General features: G+C 43.9%; 7 protein-coding genes across 7 annotated transcripts; 2 read left to right on the top strand and 5 right to left on the bottom strand.

The window, feature by feature from the left end:
* Nucleotides 1-2,202: 2,202 nt before the first annotated feature.
* FPOAC1_004103 (uncharacterized protein) lies at nt 2,203-4,724 on the top strand (the record flags this gene model as incomplete). The annotated part of the gene is made up of 6 exons (XM_044848658.1): nt 2,203-2,454; nt 2,510-2,596; nt 2,662-2,803; nt 2,859-3,022; nt 3,085-4,510; nt 4,561-4,724. The coding sequence occupies 6 exons, from the start codon at nt 2,203-2,205 to the stop codon at nt 4,722-4,724; spliced, it is 2,235 nt and encodes a 744-aa protein (XP_044707368.1).
* Nucleotides 4,725-5,111: 387 nt separating this feature from the next.
* FPOAC1_004104 (uncharacterized protein) lies at nt 5,112-6,438 on the bottom strand (the record flags this gene model as incomplete). The annotated part of the gene is made up of 5 exons (XM_044848659.1): nt 5,112-5,488; nt 5,538-5,605; nt 5,663-6,042; nt 6,103-6,207; nt 6,265-6,438. The coding sequence occupies 5 exons, from the start codon at nt 6,436-6,438 to the stop codon at nt 5,112-5,114; spliced, it is 1,104 nt and encodes a 367-aa protein (XP_044707369.1).
* A 2,734-nt stretch (nt 6,439-9,172) lies between these two features.
* Nucleotides 9,173-10,500, bottom strand: FPOAC1_004105 (uncharacterized protein; the record flags this gene model as incomplete). Its single annotated transcript, XM_044848660.1, has 2 exons — nt 9,173-9,901; nt 9,961-10,500. The coding sequence occupies 2 exons, from the start codon at nt 10,498-10,500 to the stop codon at nt 9,173-9,175; spliced, it is 1,269 nt and encodes a 422-aa protein (XP_044707370.1).
* A 1,304-nt stretch (nt 10,501-11,804) lies between these two features.
* On the top strand, nt 11,805-13,191 carry FPOAC1_004106 (uncharacterized protein; the record flags this gene model as incomplete). The annotated part of the gene is made up of 2 exons (XM_044848661.1): nt 11,805-12,279; nt 12,332-13,191. The coding sequence occupies 2 exons, from the start codon at nt 11,805-11,807 to the stop codon at nt 13,189-13,191; spliced, it is 1,335 nt and encodes a 444-aa protein (XP_044707371.1).
* Nucleotides 13,192-13,292: 101 nt separating this feature from the next.
* FPOAC1_004107 (uncharacterized protein) lies at nt 13,293-13,626 on the bottom strand (the record flags this gene model as incomplete). The annotated part of the gene is made up of 2 exons (XM_044848662.1): nt 13,293-13,397; nt 13,453-13,626. 2 exons carry the CDS (start codon nt 13,624-13,626, stop codon nt 13,293-13,295), a joined length of 279 nt encoding a protein of 92 aa, XP_044707372.1.
* Nucleotides 13,627-14,596: 970 nt separating this feature from the next.
* Nucleotides 14,597-17,562, bottom strand: FPOAC1_004108 (uncharacterized protein; the record flags this gene model as incomplete). Its single annotated transcript, XM_044848663.1, has 4 exons — nt 14,597-15,571; nt 15,620-15,712; nt 15,770-16,293; nt 16,374-17,562. 4 exons carry the CDS (start codon nt 17,560-17,562, stop codon nt 14,597-14,599), a joined length of 2,781 nt encoding a protein of 926 aa, XP_044707373.1.
* A 1,425-nt stretch (nt 17,563-18,987) lies between these two features.
* FPOAC1_004109 (uncharacterized protein) lies at nt 18,988-20,430 on the bottom strand (the record flags this gene model as incomplete). Its single annotated transcript, XM_044848664.1, has 2 exons — nt 18,988-20,218; nt 20,270-20,430. The coding sequence occupies 2 exons, from the start codon at nt 20,428-20,430 to the stop codon at nt 18,988-18,990; spliced, it is 1,392 nt and encodes a 463-aa protein (XP_044707374.1).
* Between the last annotated feature and the right edge of the window lie 562 nt (nt 20,431-20,992).

The raw sequence follows: 20,992 nt of genomic DNA on the forward strand, positions 1-20,992 counted from the left end.
CGTTGGATATCATTCCCCAAAGTATCCTCATCTATAGCCATCTCAACTATGATCTCCGCAGGTACAGCGATGGCAGAATCTGGAAATCGAGCGAGCTGTTTTTTGCTTCCCTCATAGGGCAAACGGTCATTGGGGTCATCGAACCAAAAGCTTAAGAGTCTAAGTGTAAATTAACATTCGAATACGCCTTGCGATGAGCAACACCAAGCGATCAAAGACCAAGCTTTGAAGGGCCAAGCTGCAAATCGAGAAGCCAGACTAGAAGACCGATCTAAGTCAAATCGAGACATTCTTCACTCATCTCAACATAAGAAATGGAAGCATGGTGTGGTATAGTTGACCAATCAGATAGCTAACAACCCAATGGCTGCGGGCGACAGTTGTTACAAGTTGATCCTTCGATCCGTCGATAATCTCTTTCCCACCAACGTCCCGTCACGGTATCTCCATTTTTGCCCACATGCATAACAAAACTAAAGCATACATGTATTGTTTGAAGTATCTAGAGGTCAACTACTATATCATTTTCGGTGACGCCCTGTCAAGTCAAAATCGACAGTTGTGGACGCTCATCGATTACTATCCTTGCATACTTAGAGTAATGCTATTTGTATACGCACACATTGCTATTTGTATACGCAAGTCATGTGACTCTATTGTATAGTATCTTTAAACCTTTTATAATAAATTATATAAAATACTGATAATTATAAAAAAAATATTATAAAATACTAGATTTTTTATAGATATTTATAAATTTTTTTATTCTATTAAATTATCTTAATAAGCTATATATATTTTAATTTTTATATTATAATTTTAAAATTATTTAAATAATTTAAATTTAAATAATTTAAAAATAAGAAAATTATTTTATAATACTATTAAAGTAAAATATATTATTTATAGTATTTATAATAAAAAACCTTATATAATTATTATTATATTAAATATTATATATATTATTTAATTTTATAATTAAATATCTTTTTTAATTCTAAAGCTATATAGTTAATTCTTAATAAACTAAGGTTTTTAAAAATACTATTTAATATAAAAAAATACTATTTAATTTTTACTTTATTAATTAATATTTAAAAATTTAAATTTTATTAAAATAATAAGTAAAATAAATATATTAATTTATATTATATTATAATAATATAATAATATAAGATTTTTATATTATTTTTAAATTAAATATTAAATTAAATAGAATTATTTTAAAAAATAATATAAATATAGTCTAGGGTAAGTATTATTATTTAAAAAATATCTTAAGTTATTTTATTAATTACTTATATTATATATATAAGATTAATAGTATAAAAAAACTTATAAATAACTATAAAAAATCTAGTATTTTTTAATATTTAACTTATAATTATAAGTATTTTTTTAAATTAATTATTTAAAGTTAAAGATTTATAGAGAAAAGATAAGATAAGAGTCACATGACTTGCGTATACAAATAGCAATGTGTGCGTATACAAATAGCATTACTCCATACTTAAATCTGCCTTACGAAGCCAGCTGCCAGATCTGGTAACTCGTACGAATAACTCCACCTTGGTTCTCCAAATGTCACTATTCATCACTGCTTCGGTTGATTTGGAAGAGTCAGTCCATTCTGTGCATTTCTAAAAAGCAAATAATTTGAACTTATTTACACGGCTTTTTCTAATGGTTGCCTATTGCAAATTTCTGCAAGGTTAGAATAGATCTGATAATAAATACTATCATATCACAACGGCGAGTTGTGTTCGATTCCTGGCTAGAGAAAGACCAATCTGATTTGCTGATGAATGAACTAACTATAGACAATCAAGTCATAGCTATAGGGTACTATGTAATGCTAAAAGGTAACATCAGGGGTAGTTGGGACAGAAGGATTTCATCGAAACAACTATTTTCCGGTCTAATCTCACTGAAAAAAAAGCTTGGACGCGAAGGATTCGATCCGCAGCAAAGGTCAGTAGTAAACAGCAGCTAATTCGTTATGCAATGAAGATCTGAAACATTTTAGATTGTCTACTAGGGCATGGACATGGTTAGTAATTTCCTAGTACCCACTCCCCAAGAATACAGTCAGACGGGGAGATGAGAAAAACTTGTTCGGATAGATATACATATATATCACTCTCTAGCTAGTTTCAATGCCACACTCATCTTGGCAATACGTTTGAGACCAAACAGTTCAATATGTTGAAGCTATTGGCTCTCTTTTCAGTTGCTGCTGTAGCCGCAACCGCAGCTCCACAGTATAACAATGCTAGCGCATCTGGTAGCTGGTACGCTGACATGGATCATACGGGCGACTTCAGAGGCATAGCCCCTTATGTCGGTGAATCTTACGAAGTGTTCAAGACGGTTGTTGCTGGTGACGGCAAAGCCATACAGGATGCTATCGACTCAGGCAATCGTCACAAGCAGTGGCTCGCCTCGGAACCGCGGGTGAGCACAAATAACATAGCCTACATAATGATGAAAAATTGCTCACTTTTGACAGGTTGTCTATCTTCCTTCTGGTACGTACGAAGTTGACAGTACCATCACGCTTCGAACGGATACCATCCTCATGGGGAATCCTGTCGACGTAAGCTATTGCCCCAATACCAATACCGTTCATCCTGGCGTTTGTATCATACTAACATCTTAAAGCCTCCCATCATCAAACCTGCCGCTGGCTTTAAAGACCACTTTCTCGTCAATGGAACAGATCCATCCGTTGGTGTATCCGGTGAGATTTCGTTTGCTGTTGGCGTGAAGAATATAATTCTCGATACCACTGCTATTGATGCCAGTAAGTATTACACTTTGAGGCCTGTATGACATTCTCAAGACTAACGCAACTCTAGCTAGTGACTTCACTGCCCTGTATTGGGGTGTTGCTCAGGTTTGTCAATTGCAAAACATCCACATCAAGATGCCGGCAGCTGGGAAGGATTCTGGACACTCAGGCATCAGACTTGGACGTGGCTCTACCCTCGGTCTTGCAGATATTACCGTTGAAAACGGCATGGTACGTGCATCAAGCTTCATTTCCCAAACATTGAAGTATAGCTGACAAAAGCGTTACAAAAGAACGGCATCTGGCATGACGGGCACCAACAAGCTTTCTACAAGAGTGTCAATTTTATCCGTAATACGGTTGGACTACGAATTGATGGAGGCAACACTATTACCGTGTTGAACCCTACATTCGACACTGTCGGAACTCCAGTGAAGCATAACTCGGGCGCACCGTTCGTGGGTATCATCGACGCCAAGTCTATTAACTCTGGCATTACGTTCGACTCTTCAAACTATCCATCGCTACTCATCGAGAACCTTTCCAAGGATACAGACTCTGATGTGGTGAGATTACCTAGTGGTGTGGCCTTGGGAAAGGCTAGCCACGTCGACACCTTCACATACGGAAACACAGTTGGGCGTGATCCTGTATACGGTGGTGAAACGTCTAGCACTCCCCGACCTGCAGCTATTGCTCCTGGTGGTCGAATTCCTGCCGTCTCGGCTCCTACGTATGGAGACCGACCAGTTAGTGATTTCATGAACATCAAGGATCCTAAGCAAAACGGAGGCCAAGTCATTAAAGGCGACGGCAAGGGTAACGAGGTTGAGGCTCTGACAGCTGCGCTGAAATACGCAGTCCAGAACAACAAGATTGCCTACTTTCCATTCGGAGACTATCGCATCGAGTCAACCCTTACTATTCCTATCGGTTCCCGTATCATTGGCGAGGCCTGGGCCTCAATTTCAGCAGCTGGTGACTTTTTCAAGAACGCCGACGATCCTAAACCAGTGGTACAGATCGGCAGTCCTGGTGACGTGGGCACAATCGAAGTGCAGGACATGAGATTTACTGTCGCCGATGTGCTCCCCGGGGCCATCATTCTCGAGATTAATGCGGCTGGCAGCAAGCCCGGCGATGTAGCCATTTGGAACTCGGCCATTACTGTTGGCGGCACACGGGGTGCTGAGAGCCTAACTGACAACTGCCGTGATGCTTCGAACCCCTGCCAGGGTGCCTATCTGGGCATGCATTTCACAAAGGATTCTTCAGCCTACGTAGAGAACGTGTGGAATTGGGTGGCTGATCACATCACTGAGGAGTTTGACGGTGGATCGAGTATTGCTGGTAAGGGTGGAGCTCTTGTTGAATCGACAAAGGGTACGTGGCTACACGCTTTGGGCAGCGAGCATTGGTGGCTGTACCAGCTTAACCTGCGCAATGCATCCAACGTGGTTGTCAGTATGCTTCAGACAGAAACAAACTACGAGCAAGGCGCCAAAGCAGAGAAGTTGATGCCAAGCCCATGGAACCCCGACAAGGGAGGCTGGGGAGATCCCGACTATTCCTGGTGTGGTACTACCGACGGTTCTTGTCGCATGGGTTTGTCGAATTATGTCAATGGCGGATCCAACATCTACTATTATGGATCAGCCTCGTGGGCATTCTTTAACGGTCCTGGATACCAGAGATGTGAAGATGAAATGAACTGTCAAGGTACGTTTCACGAACTTTCAGTCGGGACATTGTTTACTAACCCTTGATAGAAACCATTCACTGGATTGAAAAGACCCCGGAGAATTTGCAGAGTTTCGGCTGGTGTGCCAAGGCTTCCAAGGTTGCTCTGCGTTTAGGGAATGGCGACAAGGTTATGACTGAGCCTGACTTTAAAGGGTCTTGGGGAAGTCTTGTTGGACGTTATACTCCGTAGTTATAGTAGAGTTTGACCGAGTTAGATCTCTTGTACTTGAGTGCTGAGACTGTGATTGGTGCATTGCAAGGTAAATTATTTTCTATACTTTACTTTTATTTGTTTTTTTTTCCTCTTCGTCGAAGCTTGAGTCTTCTCAAGATTTACGCGTAAATTTAACACTGAGGGATCTATACCGATCAAGTACACAATATATCAAAACTAAATTTTTCTCAATAGCTAACTAGAATTTTCTAAACAATAGCGATTGCTATCTCAGCGGGCCGTGTATGATGTGCATTTGAGAGTGCAAGGGATCTATCTGAAACTCAATGTGGGAACAAAGAAGGTAATTTGTGGTTATGATTTAGTATTACACAGTTCCGACTTTTCTATCGTTCTTTATCATCACCGAACAAGGCCTTCGCTAGACCTATGTGGTCCCCCAGATGTAATTGGTCGATCAAATGTCTGCATCTCTACATCCGTCTTGACGTAGATGTTCTTCCTGGAAGAGGTATCGTCGAGCTCCTCCCAGTGACCTTCTCCTTCGCCAATACCTGATGTACTAGCGCCTCTGTGGGACCTGCTTTGCCCTACTGATTTAGAAGTAATAGTCGCTCGGTAGGGCCCTGAGTAAGGTGCGGACTGGGCGGGAGAGCTATCTGAATTGCTGTCGAATTGGAAGCGGCGGTTGACCAATTGACGCAATGAGGGCAGTGAACCGGCTACGATGCCGATGCCCGACTCGAGGATAGACCAGATGACAATATGTGCAACGTTATCTGTGTTTAGTTAGAGAGGTAGCGTCTTGATAGTCGAAACAATACTGACAAAGATAATCAGGCAGGATAATATAGTACTTTACATAGGGAAGTCGAATGATTGTGCAGAGTGAAGCCCTGGTATGAGAATTAGTACAAGGTTCAATCCGTCATTCAGATTGAGATTGAACTTACAAGGCAGCCAGAGAAAGGATAATCGCAAGTGATACCTTGGTCGCCATCTTCATGTTCGCCTTGTATAGCATAAATATAGGCAAGATAGCGCAGATGAAATCAGTAACAACCGCACCAGTTGACACAAGATATCCAAGACTTGCAGTGACAATTAACGGAGCACATGTCCCGTCCGCATGACCCCACGCGGTCGCTATTGGACGACAAATAACAAAAAGTCCAATAATAACAGTAGTAATAGAAAGCAACGCAAATGCGAGAGTGCCCCAAATGATGATACGGTGGGTTCGGACAACAGCAATGCGAAGAAGAGTAACGCAGATGGAGCTTTTGAGGAATAGCAATGAGATGCAGTAAGTGACTTGGAAGAACCAAAGAAACTAAAAGAGATGAGTCAATCGGTCTTTGTCTGTCTTGCTGAGGTGGTGTACGTGACATACCTTTCGGCCATCGCTTTGGAGATAAGCATTCAGTTCGGTATCTTTAGTGCCGAGACCAGCATAGGTGCTACGTGCCACGATGCAGCTAACGCCGACGTATAGCATCTAATATCCAGGTATGTTAGTGAAATACTGTGAATAAATCAGTAATATGTTGCTTACCCATCCGACAAGCATGAGACCATCGTCAACGCCAAACGTCCTGTATCGTAGACGAACCCAACATCTCGAGGCAATGATAATCGTAGTTATGATCAAGAAAATGATTGTAACGATGAGAAGTGACCGCCCAATGCCAGTAGGGTCTACTGACATTGCCTTGGCGTCGAGTGCCATGGAGAGACAGCGATAGGGTACATTCAAGTACAGCGATAGGTGTATTCAAGTCATGGGGTAGAAGTGGGAATGACATGTACTTTTAATAGAAAACTCAGATCTACTAAACACGTTCCCCTTTTTAATCCACTCGCTTTAACTTTGAATGTGTACGCTAATCGTTGGCCGTCGCAAAAGCGTCTTAGCCGCCTTTAGAAAGTGGCTTGGATTTAAGATGACGGATCAACTAATCCCGAGCTCTAGTTTCTCCTACGATTTGCTTTTTGATGCAATTAGTAGTCATCAAGACAGCCCTCTTTTCAGGATGATCCACATCTTAAGCTTACTGTCTCACCATTAGATGAATGCATTTTACATGTCCAGCCGTCTCAATCATGTCCCTGATTGCTTTTTAGGATCCCCATTCTTTGGCTACGGGATCGCATACCTTGTCCCCGATCTTTAGCAAGTGGGACTTGTGATTAACATTGTGTTCTAGTCAGGCTAGGGGTCGGGGGTGGCAGCCGTAGGATTTAGATTGGAGATGGTCGGTTTTTAGCGCAAGCTATTTCGTTAGCCTCATGACCCGACGCCGGACCATCGATCTAGTTCTTACTGCTGGGACGGCCGATATTGCCGCCTTCTCGTAAGCAGGCGGTTGATGTAACTAGAAAGACGAAGCCATAGACAGGACTATGGAGGAATGGTGAGATATAATCCCTAGAGCTAACCATGGTCTGACAGGTTTCCTTCAACCACGAGACACAAAAGTCGCAGGATGATTGATAACTAACAGTATAGGGTAACATTTCACGATTCGCCGCCACACAACTCAATGCGAAACCCCGCGAGTCAGTTGTCCCTCAAAACATTGCAGCCAACAATCGTGAATACTCTTGGCACTTATTCCTCTTTCGTGTAGCTATCGATCTTGGTATGTAGGGATGATGTTCCAGAGCAAGTTCTGTTTGACTGACTAGAGCAGAAAAAAGAAACCATTGTCTCAGCCATTGTCTACTTGAGGAAATACTACGAGAGACTTGACTTATCAGGGCCGAGGCTCATTTCCCCGGGTCTCGGCCTACCAGCCTTAACTATCCATTGGCGGCATTGTCCCGGCCGGCTGGCAAAGACAGTGGCGTCAGAAAGGCTGAACTCAATTGAAGTCAAAGCGTTCCCGATGATCAACGGCAATAAACCTTAGTTTGTGCAGAAAATCTTTTTTGTCCAATTATAGTGAATATTGTTCTTGAACCTCATTTTTAACAGTGTATACTTTATTTCAAATTGTTAATAGATTAACATTTTTTTTACTTTGATTATCATTTCCTATTATTTATACTATTATTTGAATATTATTTGAAGGTTTTCGAGGCATAAGTCCCGCTATTATTTGTACATAGTCATGCGAGTCCTTGTTATCTACGGGGCCATTGAAGCCTTTATATAATCGGGTGCATATATAATTATCGTTTTGCATATGCTTATCATGCATTAGAAATAAGTCTCGAGCGTATTTCCCATGTATAAATAAATACTGATAAGAGGGATATAAGGATAACAAGGAACGTGAGATATATTTGCTATGTACCTAGTTTTCACTCAATATACAAGAAATCGAGAACATCTCAAAAAGCATACATACCCACTCAGATTAGATATCGATCATCAGCTTAGTATTGCAGCATGGAGGCTATTCGTAAGCTACACATATCTCGAATTGAGATTTGTGTTACCCATCACTTGTCCTACAGCCGTGATGGGAGATAAAATCACCAAAGCAAGCAATTCACTAATACTAGGATAACTCTCACCAAGATATCAGTCATCGGAACTCCTTCATCTGGTACGTATAACTTACCAAGTCCGTTCTTTACCCGACAATGTGGTCAGGCTTGGTCCCCTGTGGACCCAGACATTCACCAGCCCCTCAAGGTTGTTCAAATGCTTCCCATCGCAAAAAGGCATACTCAAACGATGGTAAAGTCCCAGCAGATACATTCCAACCAGAGACCTTGGACCGGTCGTTCTCCACCGTCATGGACTTTGCGCCTACCTTCCTTGAGCTAGCTGGAATATCTCTCCCCACTTCTGGAATGATAGCTCTACAGAGGATGAAAACGGTACTACTGCATTAAGCATGAAAAATGTCCCTTGCGGGTAGTACATGCCATTCGACAAAGGTTTTGCATTTTGTTTTTCGGTAAAGTCGAAAGGGCCGATGATGATGAAATGTGGACTATATACTATTGTGCTTATTCTGTTTGTTGGGAACTATTCGCAATAGATGCTCTACGAAAGTGTAATTGGGAACTTGTCTACATTCCAAGGAGAAGGTGGTGCTGAAGAAAGTGGTTAGGGCTGGAAGCTGTTCAATATCGTTGATGGCTCTGGAGAAACCCCGAGTTTGGCGGAGACCAATCCCGAAAACCTACAAGAGCCACTCGCACATTACAATCAAGACGTGGTTAAGTGTGGGGTTGTTTAGAGGAAAAAGACCAAAGTTCTGGGTCTTGACAAGGCCAGTGTTCCGGAGCCTTGGGAGTGTGACACAGAGTTGCAAACGGGTTGAATAGTTGCAAAAGCTGTAAACGAAGAGGTTCCAAGGAAAACAAAAAAACATTCTTTTTAGGATTAAAGCAATTCTAACTGTGAATCTACCATCTAACTCTACATGTCAATCAATCCCAATTGCCATGCGCAGAATATCATTATAGTAAGAGAAGATCATCCGTGGTACCATCAGGGCACCGGTTTACTTCGGACCATGCTCCTCAGCAAAAGCTGCTATCATCTGCTGCGCTCCATCATCATTGTACATCAATGTCTCCATGTCGATACTACTCTGGATATGCTCATAAGCGCGAGGCTTCATCTCCTGCTCGTAGGCAACAATCGCTCTCTCCAAAGCCTCAGCGTCGGCCTCTTGGTTGTAGGGTCCTTCTTGGACGGCGCCAACTTCTTTAACAATCTGATCAAATAGTACTAGAGAGTCATACATCGCTTGGTTTACGCCTTCGCCATTTGGAGTGGATAGATGTGCTGCATCGCCGAGTAGAATAACTCCAGGAGCTCGCGTCCAGCGATGTTGGCTGTTGGGTCCAGAAGAGAAGAGGGTTTCGTCGAGACGATAAAGTGGCCAAGGACGCCATGGTGTTTCAGCGGCCCCGATCAAAGTTCTCAATTCCTCTGTCCAATTCTCAAAAAAGCCTCCATGGCCGAGCATTGTGTTTCGTGCTGTTTCCATGTCGGCGGGGTCGGCATCGCCACCAGGAAGCGTCAAAGATTCGGGTCCTAGTAAGCCCATGTACATTCGGTACGATGAATCAGACATTTGTTGTACTGCAAGAGTGGATTTGGCACTCATGGCCATTGCAGTTCCTTTACCGGCCATTTGTTCCGCTAGCTGGTATGCTGGGTTGCCCAGAGATATTCGGCCTTCTACAAAGGACTTGCCAGAGTATTCAGGCTTGGCGTCAGTGATCTGTGAGTAAGGTTAGTACAACAGCTATTTACTTATCGAGTACAGTCCTCAATACTTACTAGAGATCGGACTTTGCTCCATGCACCATCTGCTCCGACAATCACTCGAAATCCAGTTTCGGTTGATCCATCGCGGAATCTCAGAGTATATTCGTGGGCACTTTTACCACTAGAGTTTTCGTTGCGCTCAACAGCATCTGTTATCTTGCCCCAACGAATACGTTCAGCGGGAATGGAATCGAGTAAAATCTGGCGCAACTGCTGACGATCGATCTCCGGCCTGTCACTTCCATCGACGTCGATATCATCTCCCAGAATAGACCGGAACGCTCCTCGGGAATCCATCAAGGTCATTGTTGTGGCATCATAGCGAGCAAGAGACTTGAATTGATTGTAAAGACCTGCGCGGCGAAGAGCTTCTTGACCTGTTGCCGGATGAATATCGAGAGTACCACCTTGACTTTTTACAGCTGATGATGGTGAAGAGTCGCGCTCGAAAATGATATAGTTGATGGATGCAGTTTCGAGTAGACGGGCGAGGGTTAGACCACAAGGGCCGCCGCCGATGATGGCGATTGGTGCAATTGTTGACATGCTCATGTTGACAGAAGATAGGATGTTGTGTAATGAGAAAATTGAGAGACCTTTGTGGTATTTAAAGTAATTATTGCGTTTAGCCGCGGACTTTCCGACATTTCCATCGTGTCCGAGGCGATGATCTCGGGCCCAGCCTTATGCGCGGGGAGATATGATTAGTCGAGAACTAAATATGGATCAAAGCTAGGGAGACAGTAACACCCGAGACTGCAAGGCTAAGTACCAAGGCGTCAAATCAAAACGCTAGCTCGGGACTTTCTAAATCCCGACCACTTCCCTTAAACAGAGTACTGTAACCTGGAAGAAAGTGTATATAATTACCTTTTCCACAGAACAGCTGGCACTTAACCCCAACTTGTATCGGTGGTTAATAGATCATAACCTAATCTTGGTAACAGTGAACCTGGTCACTTTCGTTGGAAGGTTATCATCACTAAGCCTCACTTGTGAACTTATGCAGCTAGCAGGTGTAAGATCTGAAAATTGAAATACACCCATCAGCATAAGACATATCTATTATTCTCACATCAGTTACCCCTCTTCTTCATTTCCTTATAAGCCTTCTGTAGACACCCTAGACCAGCGAACTAAAATGTCGCTTCGCGTTATACCAACGAGTTCCACTCCAGGATTTTGTTCCTGGTGCGAGGCGTTTTTAAAAAGGGAGCCCTCAGACGATATTGAATGCCCAATACAATCGCACGATGCCATAAGAGCGGCGGCCCAACGAGGATGCTTTATCTGTGGCTGGCTTGTACTAACCGTTGATCTCGAGACGTTGAAAAGCTTATATCTGAATGGTCCGAGTTCTACGGATGACGCTTTAATCTCTATAAGCTTTACAAAGTTTATCGATCCTGGTTGGGTATATAATCCGCGTTATAGAATATTCAATGTTTTTGATTCCAAAGGTAGCCTATACAAGCCTTGAATTTACGTATGAGCGATGGCTAAGTATAACAGATCGCTCCTGGTCTTCGAGCCCCTATCGCCCTCCTGACTCTCTCGAAGTCTACCATTCGTCTTTTCGCAATTTAGTCACAAAATGGATAGCGACATGTAATGATTGCCATCCAAATTGCAGGAAAAGCATGGTAGTCAATACTACCTTTCTACCTAGTCGTCTTGTCAAGATCATTAGTAAGAGAAATGTTCAGCTGGTCTGTTCCTCAGATCTAGATGGAATTGTGGACTATGTCGCTTTATCGCATCGATGGGAAACCCTTCAACCTCTCAGACTCTTGCAGAGTAACATGTCTCAATTTCGAACCGAAATTAAGATGAAAGATCTACCAAAAACATACAAGATGGCCATAACAGCATGCAGAGCATTGCAGTTTCAGTACATATGGATTGATTCATTGTGTATCATCCAGGATTCGGAAGAGGACTGGCAAAAAGAGGCAGCGACTATGCATCTTGTATACGGAAACTCTGCCCTGAACATATGTATGCCTGGTGCAGCTACAACAAGAGATTCAAGGTTGATAAAGCCATTGGTCGTCAGACTTGAGCAGGAGGGCGAACCGACAAAAGAGGCCCATATGGTCTGTGCGAGAACATGCCATCGGGACTTGTTTTTCAGCCCTTTGAGGGATAGAGGATGGATCTTCCAGGAGTTATCACTTTCAAGACGATCTCTCATGTTGGGCTGTGTGCAGCTTTGGTGGCATTGTCATGAGCAGCTTGCATGTGAAACGTTTCCAGAAGGAACAAATTATGGCGCCAGATTTGGGTCCGGAGCGGTTGAGAAGTCGGAACTCAGTGCAATGAAACTTGGAGGTGCGTTATATCTTGTGGAAACTGACAATATATGGTTCTGACTATGACTTAGACTCGGAGGCAAAGAATGCTCATTCGATCTTACCGTATGAGAACTGGTGGAACATGGTGGAACAATATGCCTCTTCCAATCTCACATACGAGACAGATAGAGTAATTGCCTTTTCTGGCGTCGCTCAAGCATTTCGCCTGTTGCACAATATTGAGGGTCAATATCTAGGAGGCATTTGGACTCTCAACCTGCCCGAGGGACTGCTGTGGTATCGACATGACTGGGCTGCATCCCGTTCAAACAGTTACAAGGCACCTTCATGGAGCTGGATGTCGGTTGACGGACCTTATAATATGGATCATGGTCGCGAGTACGCAACTAGATTCTGTTGCTCGATCGAGCAGATATATCTACATCCCAGGGACGAGAAGCATGATACTGGCTTGATAGACGGTAGTGCTCTTAGAATCTGTGGACATCTGGTTGGGCCTGTCGCAAATGTCCCTTCACTGGAGGAGGACATCCTAATGTGCCACGCGAAAACAGATGAGAAGGCAACTGGCGGGGTTTGCATGTTGTACGAGGATGAAGAGGGGGATGATAGGGTTCCCTTGATATCCTATGTGGATGGACTAGATCAGGAGTCCACACAAGCTGGTCTGGCGTCAGGAGCCCCCCGACAGACAATAACGTTTTCGGAGGCAAAAGGTTCGATCTTTTGTTTGCCGATTGCCTACTGCGACGGCGATACTGGAGATAATGATGATCCCCAACTCTGTGGTCTTGTCCTATACAATCCTTCCCATCAACCTGGGATCTATCACCGCATCGGCTATTACGAGTTGGATTGCGAAGAAGTTGAAGATTTTGAATTCTTATTGCGAACAGAGCACCCTCTACAATCAGTCCTTATTTGTTAATTGTCATAGTTGTAGAGACTTGTATTTATTCTCTATCTTGAGCTCGAAGTGCATGAACTCTAGAGTTGATCCAGCCACTAGTGATTCCTCGACCATGGTATTTACCATCTGCAACCCTTTCCAAGTTGAGTTCCGCCAGGGCAGCAGATAGATCCGCCCAGCTTGGCACATTGGGCACCGTCGCCACCACCGCTTTGACGAGTACACTATTCTCATTAGTAACAAGTTCTCTCTGGGATAGAGAATAGCTCATGTACATACAGAGCCTCTGGTGCATCCGTAGTTTTTTCCATCAACCTTGCAAGAGGTTCCGTTGCATTTGCCCCAGTGGGCAGCACGTCTGGCTTCCAATCTGCTTGCTTCGTTGGGTGTGATGGCACTGGCGAAGGCCGAAGTAGCAGTCAAGAGGGCGAGGATAGTTGAGGTGAACTTCATGATGAAAACTGAGATGGAAAGATGATTGATGGCTTTCGATGGTGTTTAGTGGTTAGTGTTTGGTGTTTAGAAATGAGAAACAATAAGGGTAGGAGGGAGTTTAAATATATCACGACGAAAAGGATAGTAGGTATTCAATCTAGGACTTGACATCAAAGCGGCTCAATATACGTATGATATGATGATATGATCAGCCCGAAACAGCCGAGCGTGCGCCGCAAGGTCCACTGAGAGAATTTTTACAATTGGGTCGAGTGCCAGATAATCGAAGCATGAACAGAACCGTGCGTAGGAGATGATATTATTTTGGTGGTGTTTTATTGAGAAAAGTGAAAATTCCTTAAATATAAGAACGCTACCTGTATTTAAATTTCAATTTCTAGTAATTGTTTAGAATAAAAACAGATAAATACTTCATAAAATATGAGATATACTGATAATTGTTACTGGTGTTTTTGTTTGCTGATCGTGAGTTGTTGGCTGTTGGTTTTTGGCTATTGGTAGTTAGCTGCAGATCGCTAAACAAAAAGGCTATCTAAAAGTGTAATTGCCGATTATAAACAGTGTCTACTATTTGCTGCAGGAGGTTGATAATTATGAATTAGTTTTTACTACTCGTATTCTCGGATAAAACGGATCAAATGTGATTTTCACTTGAGGTTATTCGTCGTAGCCTTATATTATCACAAAGAACGTAGTTATGAGTCATGATATATACCTATAGACCGGACCTTTATTAGCATTTAGGTTCAAAAACTGCGTTTATTATTGAGTTAATTTTATATGTATACCTCGGGACTTACGCCTCGGAGACCTTCAAACAATAGTGCCTTTTTCATGTTAGTGTATGGGCAAGTTAGACGCAGCAATGATTTCATAAGTTGAGGTTTAAGTTGCAAAGAAGGTCTATATCGTTCATCAAGCGTGTGTATTAAACTTCCTTTTCAGCTAAAACTTTGTCCAGTATGATCTATCCAAAAAATGTCCCAAGCTTGAAATTTGATAGAAGGAAATCCACCGTGCGTAACATTGCATCTTCCTGTATCTCGTCATATACCACAGCGCCATCATAGTTCTTATCCCAGACTAACAAAATGATATCTCTCATACGGGTAACTTTTGACATGTAGTGCCACGCAAAGTAACAGATCTGTTCATGGAGAAGAGCTTCGGTCAGGTCCATATCGGAATGATATGCTAGCTTCAATAGAGCCTTGTAGATCTTGGAGATTAACTCTTCCTTATTCTTCGGGTCGAGAGGCACAAAGGTATCAGATTTTCTAGTCCTTGGGGTTCGATTCATAGCAATCGGTTCCCCCTCTTTGGATAGGTCGGCTATGTTGTGTTCCTCAGCGAGACTCATCTCATGGTACTTCGCGATAGTTTCATCGAGCTTGGCCACTCGAAGTTTGGCCGATTTGATCAGGCTCTTGCTGCTTGCCTTTGATTGTTTTGGGTCGACGGGTTTAGTGTTGAAAAGCACGTCGACAGCCAATTTCATCTGTCTCATATGACCAACAAGAGCTTGTTTGACAATGGTATAGTTTTTGAACATGTTTTGGTTGTCAGGGCCACTGAGATCAAATATTGTCGCGAGAGTAAGTGGTGTGTAGACAAGTTCGGGCCATTTGGCATCTTTGTCCTGCACGAAAAGGTTCGTGGGTGTGCGAGAGACGTCTTGCGTACCATGAATGAACTGATACTCGCCATCGTCGGTGAAGACCTCGATGCATCTGTCTTCACCATCTTTGTCAAATACAAAGCTGATAAGGAAATGTGGATTTCCGTCACTGATGATGGGCTGCCAGCATACATCGGAATACTGCACAGCCCCGTCGAGCAAGGAATCTTCCACATGCCATGCCCAGTTGTGCCAAGCCCAAAAGATATGGGCATCGACGCCGTGGGTGGAGGATTTCTTGAGGGCCTTGTCAAGTTCCATTGCCTTCAAATGTTAGCTATTGAGCTTCACAGACAAGAACCATAAACTTACCGATAATTTTTGTAGTCTTTGGCATTCCTCAGTAAGTAATTCCTGAACCTTGCCCCAGATAATCTTGCTGTTTTTCGAAATACCGGGCTTCTTCTGTATGCCTTCAGTTAGTGACCGATATCAGCAAGAGATGAATTAGGGTTACATCACCTTTTCTTCCAGCCATTTTCCGTATCTATACCTCTGTATCTTAAATTCAGCCTGGAGTTCCATCCTCACCTTTTGATCAAGTACATAGAGATCGTACAAGGTCGCTTCTTCATCCTCATTGTCTTGTTTATTATTAGCGAGATACCTGGCGTGAATATTCTGGTAGACCTCTTCTAAACTGTGCGAATCTTCACCATTGGGTACTTGACCATCGACATATTCGATTTCGATAGCCGCATGATGAGTATCGTAGTCTATGCCGTCGGCAGCTTGCAAATGTTCCATTATATCGTCCGTGGGTACTTGATCATCGACGTTTTTGATTTCGATGGCTGGGTGATAACTATCCCAAACTGTGTCGTACACAGCTCGCATGTATCCAATTTCGTTGTGGTTAAAATTGAGGTCCTTGATCGAGAGGGGTTTATTGGCATCCAACCAGTAAAAAGATCGAGTAGTAAAAAGACCATCGGCTTGCTTGAAACCGCTGAAATACTTGTATAGAGCAAGAAGGACGTCCCACGCTGTTATGTGTCAGTATAGATGCCCACTAGTTAGGGAGAAAGCGTAGAATGGAATAGAAACGTGAACTGATATAACGTACTGGGATGTCCGTGCTGGGTACCTGGTGTCACCAGCAGACCCTGAGGCTTGAGTTTCTCGATGAGGGTGTCCGTAATGATGTCTGCCGCCTTCTTCTTTGTCTTGTTTGACACCTCAGCCACCAGAGAGTTGGTGCCAACACCTGTCTCTTTCTTAGATCCTAGGTTCTCCCTGGTTGACCCATGATGGTCCAGTTTCATCAAATCAACCAGACCGTGACCGTGCTTATTGAAATATCCGGATTTGCTAAGCCAGTTGTCGACAATGTCTTTGGCCACAATCGGGCTACCGTCTCCTCCCGTGTAGTAGGAACAACGACCATTCTCGGGCCAATACAAGATCCCAAGAATAGACGTTTCGTTACGTGACGGTTCAGGTACGACGCGTTCTCCATCTCCGACGCCGATGCCATACCCATCTGCTCCGATTACGCAGAATCGAGGCTGAGGCGTCTTGGGATCGTGGTCAATGCCCCAACCACTGAATGTTTTATGACTCTCAGAGCAGATTGTGCCATCCGGGTTGAACTGACGGGTACGAGTGAAAAGATCAACACCAACTAATGGTTGGGTTGTAATGCATCGAAGCCTGGCTGACTTGATAATAAGCCGCGACGATTCGTTGTTGAGGCAATAGGTGTTGTTTAGCTCATAGGCTTTATCGAAAAGCGCTTTGATGATTCCGGCTACATAGAGCCTAGGTTCATCCATGAACGGTTTGAGGAAACTGATATCCTGTTCTTTCTTCCTATTGAAGAACATGACAAGGTCCAAGGCTCCACACAGTAACCAAGGTTCGTCGCAAAAATACTGCTTTGCAAAGGTTGAAGATTGGGAACGGGCAGTTGGGACATTCTCTCCCCTTTGAATGAAACGGAAGAGTTTGAGATCGCTTGACAAGAGGTCTCGCACGCCACGATAGTGATCTTCATCCCAATGCGTGACGACCCAGTTATCAAACTTCCAATTGGTGCCAAGCTCAAGGTCAATGTGTCTCAGTCCTTTGAGGATCTGGACCCAAGCATAGTAGCCACCGGCGTTAGTGCCGCCGTCCATAAGAAAGGCCTTTTCAATCTTTTCTACTTTTTCGTCTTTCATCTTGATGAGAAAATGTGCTGAACAGTCGCCAATAGGTACAGGGATCTGGTAATTGGCAACCCTCCATTTGATGCTGTTGGTTTCGGTTTCCATGATGGGCGGTTTTGCAAAATATTGTTTAGGTGAATGCAGGTAAATTGTGCAGAGTTGGGTGTAAAATATTCCAAGATGATATCTTTATAGTTGTCCCAGATGTACAGCAAACCATATGCGGGGAGTATTGGTCACTACATTTAAGTTGTCTAACTACGGTTCTCTGCAAATTGATTAGATTCCCGATCTCTCGATCATATGTGGTACTCCATTCAGCTGCCAATTGTCACATTACATATCGTGCCATGCAACGCATGCTCAGGTGGGCGGGAAAATAAAGTGATTCATGCATATCAGCAATAGCGCCAGCCACCTGCCACCCCTCAAAATTATGGCTTACTTTACTTCCAATGCTTATAGGAAGTAAAATCATCTGACCTTCTGTATATTTTGTAGGCAAATTACTATTTAGAAGAAGACCTCAAACACGTTTCTAGTCTCCAATGGAATTATAGCTATAATAGTCTACGCAAGTTTCCCTGTTCGGTTGAAGGCAACTCCTCTTGCTCCATAATCATCTGGTCTATTTACATTTTGGACGCCAAACTAGAGACGCGTGCGATAGTTCCGATCTCGAATCCAGCCAGCCACAATATTTCAGCTCAACAGACTTGCCAATCACATCATTTCTGTAAGTTCCTTATCACCATATATCCATCGGGTGAAATGTCTTATTCTACTGGCATCAAGTTATTACACCAGCCAGCCACTCTAGATGTGATCAGCCCATAACGGCTTGAACTGTCCGGCTGGTACGTGGCATCATTTTGCGCAAGCCACAAGTGGGGAAATACTTCAATTTTAGGAAATCCCTGAGATGTCCCCTCAAGGACCAGAGCGCTAACTTCGAACTCCTTGGTGAAATATGCATGAATAGTCTTATGTTGGTTCCAGCTCTAAGCTGAATCGAGGTCCTGTAATCAGTACTCCAGAGCTGTCACTGTGATACGTCTTGTATTGTACTTGGGCTTATCCTAAATCTGTAAGTACACGATACAGTCACGATGGCAAGATGTCTTCAAACTATTGACAATAATCTGAAGTTACATAGCCATATATTGATAGTGATAGTGATAGTGTTCCCCCTCATTTTAGGACAAGGGTACATAACAAGAACTGGCTACGAGCTGCTCTCACCAGCCGCCCACATCCAATAGTCACTTTCAGCTGTGAGAACATACAGCGTTAGACAGGGGTAGCAGTGTTTATCTGACTGCCATCTTTGGACAGCCACATAAGCCTCGTCCCCGCTAAATTTAATCACGGCTCATGAGTGCGGGAGACAACTCAAGGTCAAGTAGCACAGACGAAGCTCTAGCAAACGAAGATCCGTGGCATGGGTTGAAGTAATGTTGAATATTATTAAAACAAAAATGGGTATTATACGTATTATCTAATCATCATCATGCGAAATTGAGTATTGCATTACTCGGCAGCGTTACTCGCGCAGGACCAAGGCTGCTTGCTTCCTCCCTCGGCAATAGCCTCAATGGAAGCCCACAAACCAAGAACACAAATAAGGAAACCGGTCAGGAAAAGAAGAACATTGGCAAAGAAGCGGCAAGTCTGCTTTCCATCCTTGAACCAGTTGCCGTAATGCATCCAAAGCCAGAAAATACCGGGAAGACCGTAAGAGAACCAACTGGCAAACAGAGCGCAGATGAGACCCAAAAGGTTGTTGAAGACAGGGATGGATTCGGCGATGACCATGGAAAGAGCCCAGATACCGAAAGTGATACCAACCCAGGCAAAGGTGGACAGCTTTGTTCGGCGGATCATGTGCTTGGTGTTGCGGAAGATTCGCTGGAAGATGTAGGCCGAGGCAACGTGACCGTAGATAACACCAGCGATGACAATGGTGGGGATGGCGATACCCCAGATGACCTTGCGCATGGTATGAGAGCCAGCAGCGGAAAGGGCGGGAGATGGGACATCAGGGCCAACAAAGACGTAGATGACGACAGCGGCAAGAAGGTAGAGAACAGTGTCGACGATCTGAAGGAAAGCCAAAGCCTTGGGCCAATCCTTGGGCTCCTTGAACTCGTTGATGACGGTGAAGAAGCAAGAGTGGCTGGAGAAAGAGATGGCAATGTTGGTAACAGCAAGGAATGCGCCTGTGAAACCAAGCTCGCGAGCAATCTCGATGCTTCCAGTACCGATGGGTCGCTCGTGGGCAACATCGCCGACAGTGATGAGAACAGCGAGAGTGATGGACATGCAAGAAGCCATGGACATGTAACTCGTGTACTTTAAAGTACGGGGAAGGTTGAGAAGCCAGAAGATGGCCAATCCAACAACAGCCCAGACGATGGTGCATGTCGAGCTGTTGGTAAGAGTGTTGATGCAGATGGTCCAGGTGAGAAGATGGCTACCCATGACAAAAACCTGGAAAATGACCTGCGCCCAACCAAAGACCTCTTGGAAGACGCGACCCATTCCGATAGACTTGCCGATAACTTCGACGGCGTCACCAAAGTTTTGAACGAAGGGGTATTGTTCGCGGAATTCGGCGAGGACAAGACCGGAGTATGTTGACAGGAAACCCATGACGAGAATGAGAATAATTCCTGGGACGAGGCCGACGGCGGCGAGGACGGAGGGGAGAGAGAGGATACCGAGGGAGACTGTCTCGGCGATGAGGACAATACCACCTTGCCTGTAAATTATTAGTATTTGTTATTATCCCGACTTGGACGTTGAGACATACCACCAGGTCAAAGTCTTGTAGTCAATGAGCTCTGCCTCTTCATGGGCCAGAACAGCATCTTCATTCTTAGACGCAGGAGCAGAAGCAGGAGGACTGTTGTTGATGCCCTTTTCCTGGTCAACAGCTTGCGCCGGAGCGCCAATGTCATCGGTGTGGCTCATTGCTGTGCGATGTATCGTTGAAGTAGACGTCGCGTGTTGAAAAGGGAGACACAAAACAGAAAGTGAGAGTCAAATTGAGAGAACAAAACTAAAACGCGAGCAGGAATTGTCTACTTAAATAAAAACAACAATCTTACATTACATTCCCTGGGGGCGAAAAAAAAAACGTAAGTTGGCCGAATGCGCTACATGAAAAAAGTTGCTTAGTTCAAGTCGAGTCAAGCTTCAATGTCGGCCCACAACAAGAGACGGGCGAGGCCGATGGGCGCCATCGCGCACCGAAATTCGGTCAATTGAAGCTATTCCATTAATCAAGCCAAATTCTAGACCAAGTTAAGTAGTTCAGATGCACCTTTTCTCCACGAAAAGTCCGGTAGTCAGGGCCCATGGAAGCGTTGGTGGATCAGGCGAGATCGGACAATCATAAAAAAACAGTGGTCAGATCTTGAATACCTTCAATTGAATTTGCAAACTTTTACGTGATATGGTTCCACTGTGGACTGGGAAATTGGACCTTGAAATCCACAATCCAGACGCTCCAGACTTTTCTCCACAGACAAAA

The sequence above is a fragment of the Fusarium poae genome, chromosome 2 (genome assembly GCF_019609905.1).
Source record: "Fusarium poae strain DAOMC 252244 chromosome 2, whole genome shotgun sequence".
Classification (NCBI taxonomy): domain Eukaryota; kingdom Fungi; phylum Ascomycota; class Sordariomycetes; order Hypocreales; family Nectriaceae; genus Fusarium; species Fusarium poae.